Genomic DNA, 17,198 nt, shown 5'->3' with positions numbered 1-17,198 from the left:
TGTAACTGCGTTTCTTGGGTAAATTTAGCATTAAGTTTGGTTTCTGATGTTGCTGAGCATAGTGCTTAACTCTAATAAATTTTTATTTATGTTGAATTTATTAGGGAATTGAATTTATTTAGGCATTAAATAGCTTTTTCCCAATTGTTATAAACTCTGAATCCCCCCAGCCTGAGATGAGATCTCTCAAGTTATGTTGGTAATGTGTAATAAATAAATTTTTTACTAATATGTGCAATAATGATCTGTGTTGCTGTATACTGGTGCAATAATTTGTTCTGGTTGTTTGAACACTTAACATGTCATCTTTGCAAATATTTGAAACCTATTTTGTATGATTATTTTATCTCAAGCTTTCATTTTGGATTTATTACTTGTACTGTTAATTATTCTTATTTTTTGTAAACACACTTTTGGGGTTGTCACAGAATTAATTTTGTTGTGTTACATTGACAAAGTGCTTGAACTTGATCTTGCTCTTGTGGCATTAAGGTATATATTTTTTATCATTAATAATTTGTCTGCAGCGTTAGAGTACAATCTCTATTTGCTGTAAAATGATGGTTCTCTTGGTCTTGTCGCCTTCGTTCATCATCATCATCATCTTCTTCTTCCACGCAGATGGAGATCAACCTGAAGGGTCAGGTGGTTGTGCTGGATGAGGCGCATAACATCGAGGACTGCGCCCGGGAGAGCACCAGCTACACCCTGAACCAGGCCGCGCTGCTGCTGGCGCGTGAGGAGATCGACGGCATGGTGAACCACAACATCCGCCGGAGCCAGCACGAGCCACTCAGGGCCTTCTGCTGCAGCCTGCTCAAGTAAGAGCCCCGCCCCTCTGCTTTGCTCCCCAGCCAATCAGCACACAGCCAGAGTGACCGCTGGTCGCAGTGGTCGGCGGCGCTTGGTTCACAAGGCCCAATGGCACTAACCTTATATTAAATCGCTGATTATGCATCTCTGGGGGATTAGAGAGGCTTCAAGATTGCTAGGTGCTTTTGTACATTAAGTCAGTTAATCAATGTCTTGATCAGATTCAGCTGTGGGAGAAAGTTAGGCAGAATCGCTTATTTGCTTATTTTAGCAGTTCATTAATGTGACTTACTCTAAGCTGCACTAAAACGAATTGTTATTGGAAGAGGAGCTGAGGTTGATTTAAGTCTGCCGGCCCCCCAAACTGCAAGCCTCTGGAGGCTTTTGAGTCATCTGCTGTCGACCTGTTAACATGAACAGTCCACGTCCACAGCAGACCGTCCTAGTGACGGCGGCAGATGGCAAAGACGTGAAACGAATGCTGTGCTACTGACGGCTTATTGACGCGACCATTTTTGTTTTCGATGCAGCTGGATACAGGAGAGCTGTGGCTCTCTGTCGGAGCGGGAGTTCGAGGTTTCCTGCCGGGTGTGGACGGGCACGGAGATGTTGGCCGTGTTCCGGGGTCTCGGCATCACTGCCGACACCTTCTCCTTGCTGCAGGTGAGACGCCGCAGCATGGTCTGCCGTGACCCTGGGGCCTGAGCACGCCGCTGACAGCTGTCCTCTCTCTCTCCGGGCCCCCTGCAGAAAAACCTCGTGGCTGTGCTGGAGAAGGAGGAGCGTGTGGGCCTGGTCAATGGCCGGGAGGATGTGGTGGAGGTGCCTACCATCAGCTCAGCCACGCAGATTGTGCTCAAGGGCCTCTTTATGGTTCTGGAGTTCCTCTTCCGACAGAACTGCAGGTGTGGGAATTCTGGGAAAGACCTTGGTTTCCTCTTAAAAATATATGTATCCTTCAGAAATGCTCTTGCGCCAATTTTGGTTTGGTACTTCGCAGATCTTTGCAGACGTTTTTGAGCTTGAGTGAAAATTTATGCTGCAGATTTTAATGCCACAAAGGCTACCCCCCAGACGGTAACCTGTCTGGGCGCGTGACCCATTTCTGCCCGGTGCTCTGACTGCCTTCCCCGCCCCGCAGGTTTGCGGAGGATTATCGTGTGGCCCTGCAGCAGACCTACACTTGGGCCTCGCAAGCTCACGTTCCCGACGAGCCTGACGAACACGGCTTCTTTGCACGGCCACGCCGGCGCCGCCAGGCCCCGGTCCGTCGCACCAAGACCCCGGTGCTCACACTCAATTTCTGGTGCCTGAACCCAGCCGTTGTGAGTCTTCTGGGGTCACCTGTCCTCCCAAACACATAGTTTCTCATCTAGCCTTTCAAAGTACACAGTTACTTCACTGTTTTTACTTCACCGTTCCCATCGACTTACTCATACAGTTAACTTATTTACCAGATGCTTTTATCGAATGTACATAAAACTAAAAGCAGGGCCAGTCCTTCGAGCAGTTGGGGGGGGGGGGGGGGGTTTAAAGGCCTTGCCCAGGGGCCCTACAGTGAAATCTCTCTTCCAACCCTGGGATTTGAACAGGCAACATTCTGATAACGGGCATGACATCCTAACGCACTGAGCCATACACCAGTAGCAGTTCAGATTGTTGTACCCATATGTGCATGTGCGTGCCGCTCTCACGGCTGTGCTCCCTGTCCACCCCGGCAGGCCTTCTCTGACCTCAGCGACTCTGTGCGCACCATCGTCCTGACCTCCGGCACGCTCTCGCCCATGGGCTCCTTCTCCTCGGAACTGGGAGTCAGCTTTTCCATCCGGCTGGAGGCCAGCCATGTCATCAGCAAGTCCCAGGTCAGGCCTGGGAAGGAGACGGCGCCGGGAGCGTCGCACGGGGCCGGTGCCCTCGGGTCCAGGCCGTCCCTCCGCCCCTGGGGCCCTTGGCGAAGCCCTTAGATCTTAGTCGCGTCATCGCGGCTTTTTCTTGTTGTTTTCCCGAATCGCGTGTCAGCTCGCTTGCTGTTTACGGTGTGAATCAGCCATTGAATAAGACGCTGGAGTTTGTCAGGCCTGGGGCCATGTGAGACGACAGCGCCCTTTACGCGTGTTTGTGTGCCGATACCATGGAGCTCACGATATCTGCCTGGAAATGATTCCCTCACTGCTGGGAAAAAATCACGCTTCAAGGGTATTTCTGGCTGCTTATTGGCTTTTGATCGGATAAATAATAATTACGCCCCATCCAAAGCTTTATTTCTGCCAATCTGCAGTTGGCTATTGAGGGTCTGGCTCTCTGCAGTCTTGTTTTGGGGGGGGAGGGGGGGGCAGAGTGAGTGTAATTTAAGCTGTCTTGCTTGGCTTGCAGGTCTGGGTGGGGACGCTGGGGTCTGGCCCCCAGGGGCGCAAGCTGTGTGCCACGTTCCAGCACGCCGAGACCTTCGCCTTCCAGGACGAGGTGGGCACCCTCCTGCTGAAGGTGTGTCACACGGTCAGCCGGGGTGTGCTCTGCTTCCTGCCGTCCTACAAGGTACCCAGATGAGTGAGTGCCGTCTGTGTGACTGTGATCTGTGATACGGGGGGGGGGGCGTGAGAAAAAGTGAGCTGCCTCCCTCCCTCTCATGTGTTTCGACCAGGATAGCACTGCCCAGCAGGGTCAGCCCTGAATGCCCGTTTTGTTACTCTGATTTCAGTCTCTGTTTGACTCGACTTCCTCTTAAGAGAACAGCTGACGTTTCTGTTCTCTCTCAGCGCTGACCTTGTTTTGCATTTTTTTTTTCCGTGCTTCCCAAGTCTTTCTCCTTCAACTTGTTAGAATCTTTTCTGTTGAGCCAAAAGGAGATAAATACCATGAGAACTTCTAACTGAAGACTATCGCATCATCTCAACTGCTGGTTTACTGGGGAAGTGTAGGTGGATTAGCAACGGAAGGTTAAGGGTTAAAAATCCTCCGCATGTTTTAGTCTTTTGTGAGGCTCTCCACTGCCCCATTCCGTTCTATGTCCCGTCTGTTTGTACCGGCTGCACTTCCAAGCCTTGTCCACCAGGTGGCTTCAGAGACCAAACATTTCATCCGCCACTTGCGGCGGCATCTATCAATGTTTGGAAGCAACGGATCGGGAAAGAATCCCTGACGCGGCGATAACACAGGATGCTGTGGCGCCTTAATGTGGAAAATGTTACCAGCGTCCAAATGGTTTCGGGGACGCAGCGCAAACGCTCAGCTGGTCACGGCCTTTCCCGGACTTGCCTGCCAGCGCACCCTTTCCCCGCGACCGGATCACCTTGCGCCTCGCAAGTGTGCTTATAGGATGCCATTGATAAATACTTGGCTCGCACTTTGTTTCTTGTGCCTTATTCATGAATAATTAATCCCCATTCAAGCGGTCTGTCAGGGAGAATGCTTCACGGACCAGGTCGCTTTCTCAGATATCGGAGAGAGATCGTGAGTGTGTGTGCGCGCACACCTGCATAGGTATGAACTATGAAGTCATTGGAGGGGCCGTGAGAAAAGAAAATACCTTGAGAATCCCCCCCCCACCCACCCCCAAAGTCAGCCTCTTGGTGTTTTGGTGGAGACGACTCTCGGCAAAGTTAAATGGAGGTTTATATCACCCTGCCCCCCCCCCCACACCTCCTCCCGGACTAGCCGCTACTTGGCGCCCACATTCCCGGCGAGCCCCGCGCCCTTGTTGTGTAGGTTACCCACCTGGGGGGGGGGGGGATGTTTTCTCCTTGTGTTGCAAGGGAATCATTCCATACTCTGACAGTTTTTCATTATTAATGGCCGTGTAAGAATTTTGCGGTTGCGTATTAATATTTAATCCGCAGCCGGCTACTCAGAGATGAGCGGATGGGGCATTTAATTGGAGCCTTTTGGAGTCCTGGAGCCTCGGAGTCCCGACTCGGGGCAAGTGGGACGAAGTATCCTGACTTCCCAGACTCTCGCTCCCATATCTGTGCGATTCTTATCTGCCCGCAGGACCGGGGGGCCTGGAGGGAAGGACAGAGCCGGGGGGGTTGTGTGTGTGTGTGTGTGTGAGAGAGAGAGGGAGAGAGCACACCCACCTCCCTGCTGTTGTGGTTTTGTAGCACTTTTGTCTGGAATACCCGGGGGCCGTTTCCTTTAAAGTCACTGTTTGGGCACCTCACACGAGATGGGACCAAAAGTCGGTGCGGGGCAGGGTGGTATGGCGCAGGGTGTGGGGGGGGGGGGGGGTATGTGGGGGGCTTATTAAAAGTGAATTTGCGAAGGTGAGGAGATATCTGGGAAAGGCAAGATGCTTTTAAAGCAGATTAAGATAAGGGCCATTAGGGGCGATGTCGCCGGGCTGTCTGTGTGAAGAGGCTGCGGGGCTGGCGCCGGGGGGGGGGGCGTATGCTCGGCGTGTGTCATATCAAAGTCAGAGTGTGTCACGGGGAGTGCCTGTCAGTTAACGCACCCCCTGCCCCCCCAGCCCACACTGACACAATTAGGAAGGCAGCATGCAGGCCAAGAGTGCCTTCAGTCTCACTGAGAGTCTGCGAAAGTGTGTGTGTGTGTGTGTGTGTGTGTGTGTGTGTGTGTCTGTCTGTCTGTCTGTCTGTCTGTCTGGGGGGTCGTGATCTAATGGGCCTCTCACTCTGTCAGAGCCTGCTGCAGTGTCCTTGTCCCCCTGTGTGCAGGTGTGAGAGGTGCCCAGATTCCTCTACATTTAGCACCCCCTCCCATAAGCTGGCAAACCAGATGGTCGGAGGGTCTGTACCCTCCATTCGAGTTTCCGTCTCTCCTGGTGTTCCCCCACATTCCTGTGCCGCGGGTTCTAGGTTCAGGAGCCCTGGTTTGTGGTTTATGCTGCCCCCACAGGTGTATTTAAAACGTTTAACACCGCCGATCACCCCCCCCCCCCCCACTGGCCCCTTCTCAGTCACTGGTGTGTTTCAGTGGCCAGCCGAGTGCCACTCTCCACTGGCACCGGGACGTTTGCCGGCTAAATAATTTACCGGCACTGCAAACATCTTCCACTGCCGTCACTGTGGCCCCCATGTTTCATTAATGCCTCCTGTTGCCAGCAGGCTTCCATTATTCAGTGCCCATTTGGACGGGGGGGGGAGTAAGCAGCCCGATGCCATGAGGAGTGCAGGCAGCGGTGGAGGGGGGCAGGGGGACACGGAGGAACATGTGACTCCTGTGCAGAAACACTGGCGCGTTTGTTTCACTGTGCCCCCGTGACCTTGCTGAACTTCCATCCATTTTTTTTCTTTTATCCAGAATAGAGTCGCAGTGAGCCTGGAGCCAAACCCGCGATAGCCAGGGTGTGAGGCGGGACACTGCGGGTGGCGGAATGGCGGCCCGCCTCGGGACGCACTCGCATTCGCTCACTGGTGACAGAAAGGGACAGTCAGGGACACTAACATCAAATACCTGTATGCTGTGGAAGAAAGATTACCAGCTGGATTAGATGGAGTAGCTGAGCTTTTGGAGAAACACTGAAATGTTAACCAGGCATCTGTTTGATGCAGAGGCTTCTGGGAAAATCTGAATGTGGATGGAGGTTCATCTGCCCGTGACTCAGTACTTAATGCTGAGATCTGCTCTGTCTTTATTTCAGTGAAGCCCAGGCTGGTGTTCGCCCCCCCCCCGGCCACCGTCAGTATACCGCCGCTGGCCGCGCACGGTGCTATGTGCTTGTAAGCACACGTAGGTCGGTCTGTGGAGTTAAGCGGTGGCGGGCCCCCATTGTGACCCTTGTGTGAGAAGGGGCTGTCCCACGTCCTGCCCGACAGCTTCAGGCATGTGCACGGACACCCTGACTCGAACTCTCCCCGGCTCTAGGACCCACGGGCCACCTGAACGCATGTACTTGGTGTTCAAACACAGCATGGCAAGATAGCCTTGTGTGTGAGGTCATGGCGTGCTTCTGGCTGCTGGAGATCTAATGCGACAGCTGTGCGCCTTGCCAGCCTACGGGGTTTTTTATCCAGTTAATTGTGTGATTTGAGTGTAGTTAAACCGATTGTATGGGACATTTTCTTTTCCTGTTTTGTACTGAGGATTGACTCTTGAAATGTCTTATAGTAACAAGTAACAGATGTGTGTTAACAGTGAGCCAGTGAGAGTGGTGCTCTCGCTATCCCTTGATCGACACCAGTCTGATGAAATAAAAAAATGCTAAGTTTTAATGCCGCTGTTTATTAACTTGCCTTAACACTAAAGTGGATTCTGTCGGCAGCCTCTCTGGAAGAGTGTTTGATGGATCCCGTACGGGCTGCGTTCATCCTCTGCTCCCCCCTTTTTTGCTTAGGCCTTTGGATTGATATCAAAGTCCCATCAGACGTTTAATGTCTTACGAACTGGCCGTGGGGGCGGGAAGGTGTCGTGGGGGCTCTGGATTCCTCTCGGGTGGCACTGGGTCCGTTTCGGTGCCTTTAAACTGGACCGCGCTCCACCGTGAAGGGTATGGCAAACGCGAGTGTAATTAAACAGCCGCGCGGCGAGACAGGTGCAGGTCGCTGTTTACTCACCGTATCTGCCAGATAAAAGCACTGGGGGTCATTACTGCAGGAGCCAGAGCAGCCTGTGTCACCATCCTGCTCACCAAATCGCAGCACGGGGAGGCTGAACGGCGACCGCGGCAACAAGGAGCCTTTGTGCCGCCTCCGGCCTGCATGTTGCCAGCTCCTGCGGTTTTAATACCCGGTTATGCGCCGCTTCTTATCGGGTTACGCTCGGCTCGCCGCTGAAATTAATAACCCCACTGGCGTTGACGGCAAGCTCGGAGACGGAGGGGAGGTTTATCCAGCGGGCTGTATCCGCGGCAATGAGGAGCCAGGGCTCTCTGCTTCGTGTCTCTCATCGCACTCTGTTTCTGTTCAGTTCCATTTATTTGTTTTGTTCTTAAAATTGCATTTTCCGAAGCGTGACCTCCTTGGGCTCTGCAGTGGGCTTTGCGGCCAGTGAGTTTTCCGCCTCCCTCTGTAGCTTGTGAATGATTTAAACTCGCCGGTGTTGAATTGTGATGTCAGGACGGATGTTTCTCCGTGAGTCCTGCACGTTTGCGGGAGGGTGTTCAGCACGTGTGTGGTCTGTGCACATCTGTGGAGTGCGTTTTATAGACGTGATTCTCCCCGGCCTGGCGAGGCTCCCGCTGCCGTCACGGGGAGAGATTCACTGACATGTTTCATGATGGCTTCTGGACAGCTAGACAATAGCGAGACTTCTGGTCCAAAGTCATTGTGGAGCTTTCGATGTTATGGCCGCCACTTAGAACTGCTCCAACTGCAAGAGCAACTACTGCCTGACCCTGCGGCCGGGTTTGCGGACCAGTAGAGGTGTCCATCGATTGCGGAGCGTGGCTCATTGGAGGGTGGAATCCACGGTCAGGGCTCTGGGAGGGCCGGGGGCTTTTAGACTGATACTTTTCCCAGAAGGAGGCCTGACTCTTTACGTCCTTTACAGCCCAGCAAAAGCCATTTTATTATGAAGACTTTAATCAGGGGGGGGAGTTTCAGCAACAGTGGCAGTGACCACTAGAGCGTTTCCCTCACTTACGGCAGTCTGTGCCGCAGAAAGTTGGCCGGTCTGCATGGCACCTGTGTGTCAGCGGCCTTTGACCCTCAACGCTGGAGCAACCCATAGTTTGGTGGTGTAGTGTGATTTGTTATAGTGAGCTTTGTGTTTGATATAACAGTGCCAGGTTTGTTTTTAATGATGCCATACTGTGTGTGTGTGTGTGTGTGTGTGTGTGTGTGTGTGTGTGTGTGTACATGTGCGGCCACACAGATGCTGGACAAGCTACGAGAACGCTGGACCAACACAGGCCTTTGGCAGCAGATCGAGCTCCAGAAGACCGTCGTCACGGAGCCCAGAGGCGGCAGCAAGGGAGAATTTGATGAGCTCCTGCAGAGCTACTACGACGCCATCAAGCACCCTGGGGATAAAGGTGAGGCAGGGGGAGCTGGGGTCTTCGCCCTATGGCGTGGTGGCTACCGGACGGCCAGATTCTGCACTGATAGAGCGGTGGCCGATTTGCAGACGGGGCGTTGCTGATCGCCGTCTGTCGGGGCAAGGTGAGCGAGGGTCTGGACTTCACCGACGACAACGCCCGGGCCGTGGTCACCATCGGGATCCCCTTCCCCAACATTAAGGACCTCCAGGTGAGGGGTAGTCGCTCATCACATTGACAGATGCTTACAGGATGTTTTCATTTGCGTCATTCTTGGGCTAACAGGCTCCAGTCCATCATGGATGCCCTACTTTAGTTCCTGACCAGCAATAGGGTTGGGGTCTCTCCAGCCGTCAGCCCCCGTCATCTATTCTCTCCAGTTGGCATCCGGACCTAAACAGAACCGAAGAGCGAATAGCAAACCGTGCATGGTGAAACAAGTGGAAACGTCCCGGCGACACTGTGAGAATGAAATATGTTGGAACTTTTAGCAGTACAGAGTGGGTAAGGGGATGTGTGCATGCAGCCCGACTCCGTCAGCCTTGAAGGGAGGGGATAGTTCATTAGAATCTAGTTCTTTAAGGAATGCGCACACCGTGAATTTGAAGTGTCCTTGGCAGATAGCGCTGACCTTTTGCGTATCTCCCCCCCCCAACTGTACCTTGTTGGAGAAAAGCTGTCAGACTGGGTTGGTTTCTTAAGTAGGTCTGTCACCGTGGGGATGCGTGTGATTGACTCTCGCTTTTCACTGTAACCAACGCTGCTGGTGTGTCAGTACTATTACCTTGGGGATGAGGATGGGGATGGCGGGGGGGGGGATGGGGATGGGGATGGGGATGGCGGGGGGGGGGATGGGGATGGCGGGGGGGGGGATGGGGATGGGGATGGCGGGGGGGGGGATGGGGATGGGGATGAGGATGGGGATGGCGGGGGGGATGGGGATGGGGATGGGGATGGGGATGGCGGGGGGGATGGGGATGGGGATGAGGATGGGGATGGCGGGGGGGGGGATGGGGATGGGGGGCGGACTTGGACTTTGGAGCAGAGCTTGGTGTGTGTTACCTTCCAAACGTCTAAGTGCTCCGAACAAGATGTGTGGGTGCTTTGTGGGGGGGTTGGGGTGTTGGGGCTGAGGTGCCTGGCGAGAGCTGTGGGGGCCCTCTGTGTCCCCCGGCGATACGCTGACAATATTTGTTTGCAGTCCCCAGATAATCTCTGGATGTCCTGCTGTTGTGAAATTGAAATATGGCAGATTTTTGCCTGCTTCAGACTGGCTTGGTCCTGATTTATCAGTATGACATGAGAAGCTGTGGGGGGGGTGATACTGGATGGTGATGGCAGGAAGAGGAACAGAGGAGCTGTTTATTCCATGGGGAAGAGAGCAGAGGATAACCAGAAGGTAGCATCACCAGTCTGTGTGTTGGGTGCCTTTGGTCTCCAGGTCCAGGGGGAGGATCGGGTACGAGTTCAGCCAGGCCAAAGTGGGCGGGGCTCCAGTTCAGCCAGGCCAAAGTGGGCGGGGCTCCAGTTCAGCCAGGCTAAAGGGGGCGGGGCTCCAGTTCAGCCAGGCCAAAGTGGGCGGGGCTCCATTCCCAGAGGGGTGTTAGGCTGCGAGAGAGGGGGGCCCTGCGCACGAACATGTGCATTGCTGCACTTGCAAAAACACATTCCTACACACACCTTGCTGAAGGCGTTCACAGGCACACGTCAGTGCACACACACACACACACACACACACACACACACACACATGCACACACCTTGGCCCTTCTGCTTGTTTTCCCCTCCGGCTGTTAGAAGGAGTTTATGGAAACGACTGACCTGCCCTGAAAGGCAACGGCGGCTCTTTTTAGACTTCCGACAAAAAATGCAGACCTGCTTTTATATGCCCGTAATGGTGGCTGGGGTCAAAGTTCGGCTTTAAACGGGTTTGTGGGAAGAGATGCAGTGAGTCGGTGTCGGACACGGTCACTGCGGGAGCCAGCAGCTGGTTTTACAGCAGCCTTCGCCGGCAAGGGAGAGGAAGGCGCCTATTTCCGTCGTTTAGACAATGAAACTTTTTAAAGGGCAGTTAAAGGACACTTAGCCTGCATATTGCATCTCCTTTGGCCTCAGCCCACGCTGTAAATGCTCTTACTTTAATCCTCTGAAGTGAAATTCTGGTGTGGGTGGCTGGTATGCATTACCGTCAGTGCAGAAAGGAACACGAGCATATGTGTTTTGGTGTATCTGTGACTTTGTATGTACATTAGCCAGTATATTTCGTGTACGTTTGTGGGTCTGTGGTTTTAGATGACACTCGTACAGCAGATGGGTTTGAGCAAGATGATATGTACCGCGTCGCTGAGAGGGTACTTAGGGGAGTATTCTCGAGGTGTAGTAAAGATGAAGCACTTCTGCTTTACAGAGCGTACACTAGCGAAGTGCACTTCTGCTTTACGGAGCGTACACTGGCGAAGTGCACTTCTGCTTTACGGAGCGTACACTGGCGATGTGCACTTCTGCTTTACGGAGCGTACACTGGCGATGTGCACTTCTGCTTTACGGAGCGTACACTGGCGAAGTGCACTTCTGCTTTACGGAGCGTACACTGGCGAAGTGAACTTCTGCTATACGGAGCGTACACTGGCGAAGTGCACTTCTGCTTTACGGAGCGTACACTGGCGATGTGCACTTCTGCTTTACGGAGCGTACACTGGCGAAGTGCACTTCTGCTTTACGGAGCGTACACTGGCGAAGTGCACTTCTGCTTTACGGAGCGTACACTGGCGAAGTGCACTTCTGCTTTACGGAGCTACATTAGAGAAGTGCACTTCTGCTTTACACTAGCGAAGTGCACTTCTACTTTACGGTGCGTACACTAGAGAAGTGCGCTTCTGCTTTACGGAGCTACATTAGAGAAGTGCACTTCTGCTTTATGGAGCGTACACTAGCGAAGTGCACTTCTGATTTACGGAGCGTACACTAGCGAAGTGCACTTCTACTTTACGGAGCGTACACTAGCGAAGTGCACTTCTGATTTACGGAGCGTACACTAGCGAAGTGCACTTCTACTTTACGGAGTGTACACTAGAGTATGTTCAGATGTGGAGGGCACCCTGCGTGCAGAGGCTGGAAGAATGAGCAGGTAAGAGTGTGGGGGGTGAGGGGGTGCAGAAGAGGCTCTCTTGACATTTTGAGTAATCCCTGCTGAGCCACACTGCTGTGGAGGCTCGCTTGCAGCGAGAACTGCCTTTTTCACATATGCGGCCTGTCATGTCAGATCAGGCGCCGATGTGGGAGCAGGAGAGCGAGAGGCTGATCCGCTATCCGAGCCAGACGTGGGTGATGTCAGCGCCCCCCCCAGGCTGCTGGCTCGAGCCCTCTCTCCGTCATCGAAATGGATTTATGTGGGTGGGGGCGGTGATCAGGCTGGTGTCTCTGGTGGCTGAGGTGACTGGCGGCTTGTGGACCGGTATTCCCTTCGTCTGGACTTCATTACCCTGTCGAGTAGAGCCCATTCTGCCTGGTTTGGCTTTACCTGCTTAGCATGAGCTAAACGCGTCAGTGCCATGTGCCCTAACATGACCCCGATGTGACCTCATGAACCCCAAGATCTTATGGGGGAATACGTGGCCTGTCAGAAGCAGGGGGGCCCACATATCTGGCGTGCGCCGGCATCCTAGGATCCAGGTACCTGTCAGAAGCGGTTTGGGGCCACAGCCCACCTGTGCCTGGGCCGGGGTTCATCAGCTGGGAGATGAACTTCTCACTTGTCAGTCGGGAAAGGTCAGGGCCGCAAAGGCGACGGGCCAAGCCTGATGGATGGTATAGGGGCCATCTCTATCCGCAAGGTGACTACCACTGCCCCCCTAATGGTCCACAAATAGATCTTTCCGGAACAGCAGGTGAGTAAATCTCCCGGGCCCCTCCCCCTGCTTAGCACCCCGTCAGTAACTACAACTGACCCATTCAGACGGCATCGTTGTGGCAGCTGAGTAGATGCGAGCTGATGTTAGAGGTGGGAGGGAATGGGTGTGGAAAGGTCAGAAACCTTCGCTGCTCACGCATCAGAACAAAGCCGGTGTGATGGGCACCATCAGGTTCATCTTGGTGCCGGTGTGCAGCAAGGTGGCCTGCTGTCATTTTCTATTTAAGTCGGGGGCCCTTCAGTCTGCTGGTCTGTTACACGAACTCCTCTAGGATCGTCCCCTCCCTTCACGCAGTTGCGTCGAGCGCATTCTCAGAATCGGGCCTTGTCCGGATATTTCCTCCCTTCACAGCATGGGGGGGACTCCCCCTCGAGCTCTCAGTGCCCTGGCCTGTCTTCTCCCTCCTTCCAGGTGGAGCTGAAGATGAAGTACAACGACCAGCACTGCCAGAGCCGTGGCCTCCTGTCTGGTCGCCGCTGGTACGAGATCCAGGCCTACCGTGCCCTCAACCAGGCCCTGGGCAGGTCGGTACCTCCTCCACCCCCACCCTACCTCCGCTGGGCCTTTCTGACCCACTTCATGCATTTTTCCCCCCCCCTCCCCCTCCAACAGATGCATCCGACACAAGAATGACTGGGGGGCTCTCATCCTAGTGGATGATCGCTTCAAATGTAACCCCAACAAGTACATCACTGGTGAGGAACTCTGTGTAGCCTGTCACCTATTCTGTTTCCAGAACTGAAATACGAAGGCTGCATGTAGTTTTACATGTTAATCACTAGATGGTGCTAAAGGACTTTGTTCCTTTTGCTAAATGTAATGTTCCTTTTGCCAGATTTTTTTCCCCCAAATCTTGTAATATCCCCCTAATTGCCTCTCCATCGAGAATCCATATTGTGATATATGTGCGAGTGAGTTGTGGTGCAGACTGACTAGGTCTGTTCCTCCACTCAGGCCTCTCAAAGTGGGTCCGGCAGCTGGTGCAGCATCACGACACCTTCAACGAGGCCATGCAGTCTCTGGTCAGTTTCTCGCAGAGCCAAAAGGGGGTGGCAGCGAGCCACGCAGCCCCCAGCGGGCCAGTGGGGCAGACGGAGCTGCCTCCCGGCCCCCTGTCCCCCTCTGGTGTCTCGTCTCCGCTCTGTATCGGACTCCCGCCCCCCTCTGCCTCAGACGGCTCCCCACTGCCCCTTCACCTGGGGGCCTCGTGTGCAGCTACAGTCTCAGAAACGGTCAAGGAACCCAGTGGACCTCCAGGTATGAGACAGCACCCATTACATCATCCGTTTGTCACGTGAAGAACAGAATGGGCAGCAGAACAACCCTCAGTAGCAGAAAGCTACCATTTCATTACTCATCTCTGGGATACACAGATATTTTATAGATTTTCTTACACACAACACAGACATTTCGTCTCTAATTCAGCGGCAGTAGAATCTGTTGGCCCCATGCCAGTGTTTTTTTTTTTTTTTTTGGGGGGGGGGGGGGGGGGTCTGTTAGTGCAGGGAGGGGTTCCTCATTATCGTGCCCTGACTCCCAGGGTTCCATGTCGTTGATTTGGGGAGGGATGGGCAGATGTTTGTTTTTTTTTGTACAAATCAAATCCCATTGACCTTTGTTTGGGCTAAAAGAGCCAAAGTGTGTTTGCTTTGCTCTCGGGGTAGAGAGGGAGGGGCGGTATCAGCAGAATCCCACCCCCCCCCCCTTCCCTCCCAGGTCGTCTTCAGGGAAGCGCCAGTTTTTTCCACGTTTTGCATGTTTGTAATTCTGAAACTATTTGCTCCGTATAGTTGTTCTCTTCAGTTTTTGTTGAGGATCGCAGTGGTAGCTAACAGGCTGTAGTGACCAAGGCTTGCCTGAGGATCACCACGTGGCCCCCCTCCCTGGTCATTCTGCGGGGCTCCTGATGCTGTTTGTGTGTCCGTACAGATGATCAGAGGCCAGTGGGAAGCCAGCCACACCCGTCGTCAGACCCCCGGCCACGTGCGTGTGGAGAGCCCAGGCTTCCAGGCCGCCCGCTGCCCATACACCCCTTCTTTGCCTCCACACCGGTGTCCAGCCGGCTCAGGACACCCATCTTTCAGGCCACGACCTCTGGCCCTGGGGGCTGGCTAGGTGACGACCTGGGTACCCAGACCATGAGCGCCAGTAAGGAGCCCCCACGGGGATTGCGGAGTCCTCCCCATGCTGGTGGTGACACTGGGGGACAGGATGTGGGGCTGGTAGAACACCACTCCCCGGTGGTCACATCCATCTCTGATGCAACACTAGAACCTAGTGCAGTGACCCCCCCACTGGATGCGGAGGCTGAACAGGAGGATGAGGAGGACCTGAAGATCTTCTTCACCCCCGAGCTGTTTGATGCAGATGATGACAGTGGTGATGAAGAAGCAGCAGCAGCATCCCCAGCAAGTGCTGTATTTGCCACAGAACTCAACCCTGAAGATGAACCTCCTGCTGTAAACGGAGAACCTGGAAGCGCGTTGGAGACGCTGTCTGGGACTGACCAGGCTAATGGACTAACGGTCACTCCCTCTGACCGCCAGGAGGGCGGCGCTCACTCGCTGCCCCAGACAGCAGTGCAGACTGACCACATGTGTACCGACAGGGCAGTACAGGAGGCTGAGGACTGCAGGATATCAAGTATCACTCCTGAATGCCAGGAGGGCGGCGCTCACTCGCTCCCCCAAACAGTAATGCAGACTGACCGTATGTGTACAGACAGGGCAGAGCAGATGGTGAAGGGCCTGTGGCAGGGCAGTCAGAGCAGGGGCAGGACACACAGGCTTTCCAGGACTAGGCAGAAGGACAGGCTTTCAGCTACAGGTAACAGCCCCTCCCAGACAGCTTAAATCATACATCACAAGTCAGGTCATTTTGTTGGACCATTCTCATTTATCTGTTAAATACTGTAATGACACTTTTATAAATAAAAGTTTAAACATAATGATGTGGACTACTAATTAAAGCCTTTGCCCCCCCCCCCCCCCCCCCACTGTGCGGGATCAATGTTGACGCCTGGGCCTGTAGGAGGGGGGTGGGTGAGATTAGAGTCATTCATCCGTGGGTTTTCACAGGCATCCTTCACGGTTAGAGACCAGCAGATTGTGGGCAGATCTTCCTCCTGAAGGATCTCTGTGAGTCGATGTTGTACAGTAGAGGCGAGCACTTTCACCATGCTCTGACGTGGGTTTCCACCCCCCGTTTGTATATCTTTTATTTCAGTGTGCAAATTCTCCCATCTTGCACTTATAAGTCCTATGGCATCCAGAATAAGGCCATGCGTGTTCCTCTTAATGGACCCCAATTTTCAGCTGAAGATCACATTAATCATTGCAAATATGCACCACAGGAGCGTGACATAACCGGGCCATTTGTGTGTTCTGATTTTTGTTAAATCATTTCAAATGAGGACCAAGATGGATGACCGGTGTGATCAGTTGGATTACCTGCCGTTTTAGCTTAACGAGTTTAGCCTCGTTAGGGGGCCAGTTAGCAGCTTAGTGTTGCGAGGGAATTCGGACTGTAATTTGTACTATGTTCATCTTCGTCAGATGAAGGTGCCTCCTACATTAAGGTAATTGGATGGTAAGATGAGGTCACTGTGAATATAAATGTGAGAAAACAAGCTTGAGGTGGAGGGGTTTAAAGAGCCCCCTCTTAATGGGGCTAACAGACTGTATAAAGTCACACTGTCTGGGCTCTCCTCCTGTCCTGATGCTTATTGTTCCATTAGCCTGCGTCTGTACGGCTATCTCAGCCCAGGCTAAGAGTGTTGAGGTACTTCTTATCGGTTTTTAGATCTTTTCCAGCCGACAGGTCCGTCTAGGGCTCTTTGGCTCCGTCCCGTTTAATGTTCTGAGAAGTGGTCTCGACGTGCTTTAACTGGCAGGTCGGGTTTCCCGGTCCAGGGAGGGAGGCAATGCCAGGCATGTCCCAGGGCACGCTAAGGGAAGCCTGCTGTGGGACTGGCCGGTGCAGGCATGTCCGCGATCCCCCTTCAGGCTGCTGGACCGTCTGCGTGGCAACGCTCGACCCGGAGATGCAAACGGGGCAGCCACGGGAGCTCACCGGGGGGCGTCCGATGCTACGGAAGTGAAAGAGAGAGAGGAGACTGCTGGGCGGCACGGGGAGAGCGGGGCAGTCAGCTTGGGCACGCGGCTTGGGGTCGCAGAAGGTGTAGAGCAAGGTATGGGCGCTTGTAGCAGTCGGAACATCACCTTACGCCTGATGTTTGTCAGTGCCGCCCCATTGGGCAGTACTGACATGACAGCTCTGCCTCTTGCCAAAGCCTTGATGTCACATAGGTCAGGAATGTCAGACCCCGTTGCCTATCGACGCATGATCCGCTCAGTCCACATTGGAATGAGCCAAAGTGGACTCACCTGGAAGCTGGCTCTCTTCCATCTGTCATGTTGGGCTATATGCTTGTCACCCTCCCCCTGAACCCCAATGTTGACTGACAGTGAGCTGGTGGCCCGTGGGTCAGGGACTGGTACTGATTCATACTGACGGACCAGTCCCCACGGGGCAGAGCAGCTTCC

General features: G+C 53.7%; 1 protein-coding gene across 10 annotated transcripts in view; it reads left to right on the top strand.

Moving 5' to 3' along the window:
- Positions 1–17,198, top strand: part of brip1 (BRCA1 interacting helicase 1) — a 47,706-nt gene that overhangs the window by 9,688 nt on the left and 20,820 nt on the right. For 8 of the 10 annotated variants that reach the window (XR_002839681.2, XR_002839680.2, XR_002839677.2 and 5 more), the window contains exons 9-21: positions 622–821; positions 1,344–1,476; positions 1,564–1,718; positions 1,955–2,138; positions 2,535–2,675; positions 3,187–3,348; positions 8,581–8,740; positions 8,833–8,954; positions 13,066–13,178; positions 13,267–13,349; positions 13,609–13,911; positions 14,584–15,480; positions 16,547–16,843. Coding sequence is in view for 5 of the 10 variants with exons in the window: in XM_023823396.2 (XP_023679164.2) it covers positions 622–821; positions 1,344–1,476; positions 1,564–1,718; positions 1,955–2,138; positions 2,535–2,675; positions 3,187–3,348; positions 8,581–8,740; positions 8,833–8,954; positions 13,066–13,178; positions 13,267–13,349; positions 13,609–13,911; positions 14,584–15,480; positions 16,547–16,843 (2,950 nt within the window). In the remaining 5 variants the exon portion in view is untranslated. The remainder of the gene's footprint in view (positions 1–621; positions 822–1,343; positions 1,477–1,563; positions 1,719–1,954; positions 2,139–2,534; positions 2,676–3,186; positions 3,349–8,580; positions 8,741–8,832; positions 8,955–13,065; positions 13,179–13,266; positions 13,350–13,608; positions 13,912–14,583; positions 15,481–16,546; positions 16,844–17,198) is intronic. The other 2 variants (XM_023823397.2, XM_023823401.2) reach the window with 2 other exon arrangements.

Source organism: Paramormyrops kingsleyae, chromosome 17, assembly GCF_048594095.1.
Source record: "Paramormyrops kingsleyae isolate MSU_618 chromosome 17, PKINGS_0.4, whole genome shotgun sequence".
Taxonomy (NCBI): domain Eukaryota; kingdom Metazoa; phylum Chordata; class Actinopteri; order Osteoglossiformes; family Mormyridae; genus Paramormyrops; species Paramormyrops kingsleyae.
This window is presented reverse-complemented; position numbering and strand designations above follow the sequence as displayed.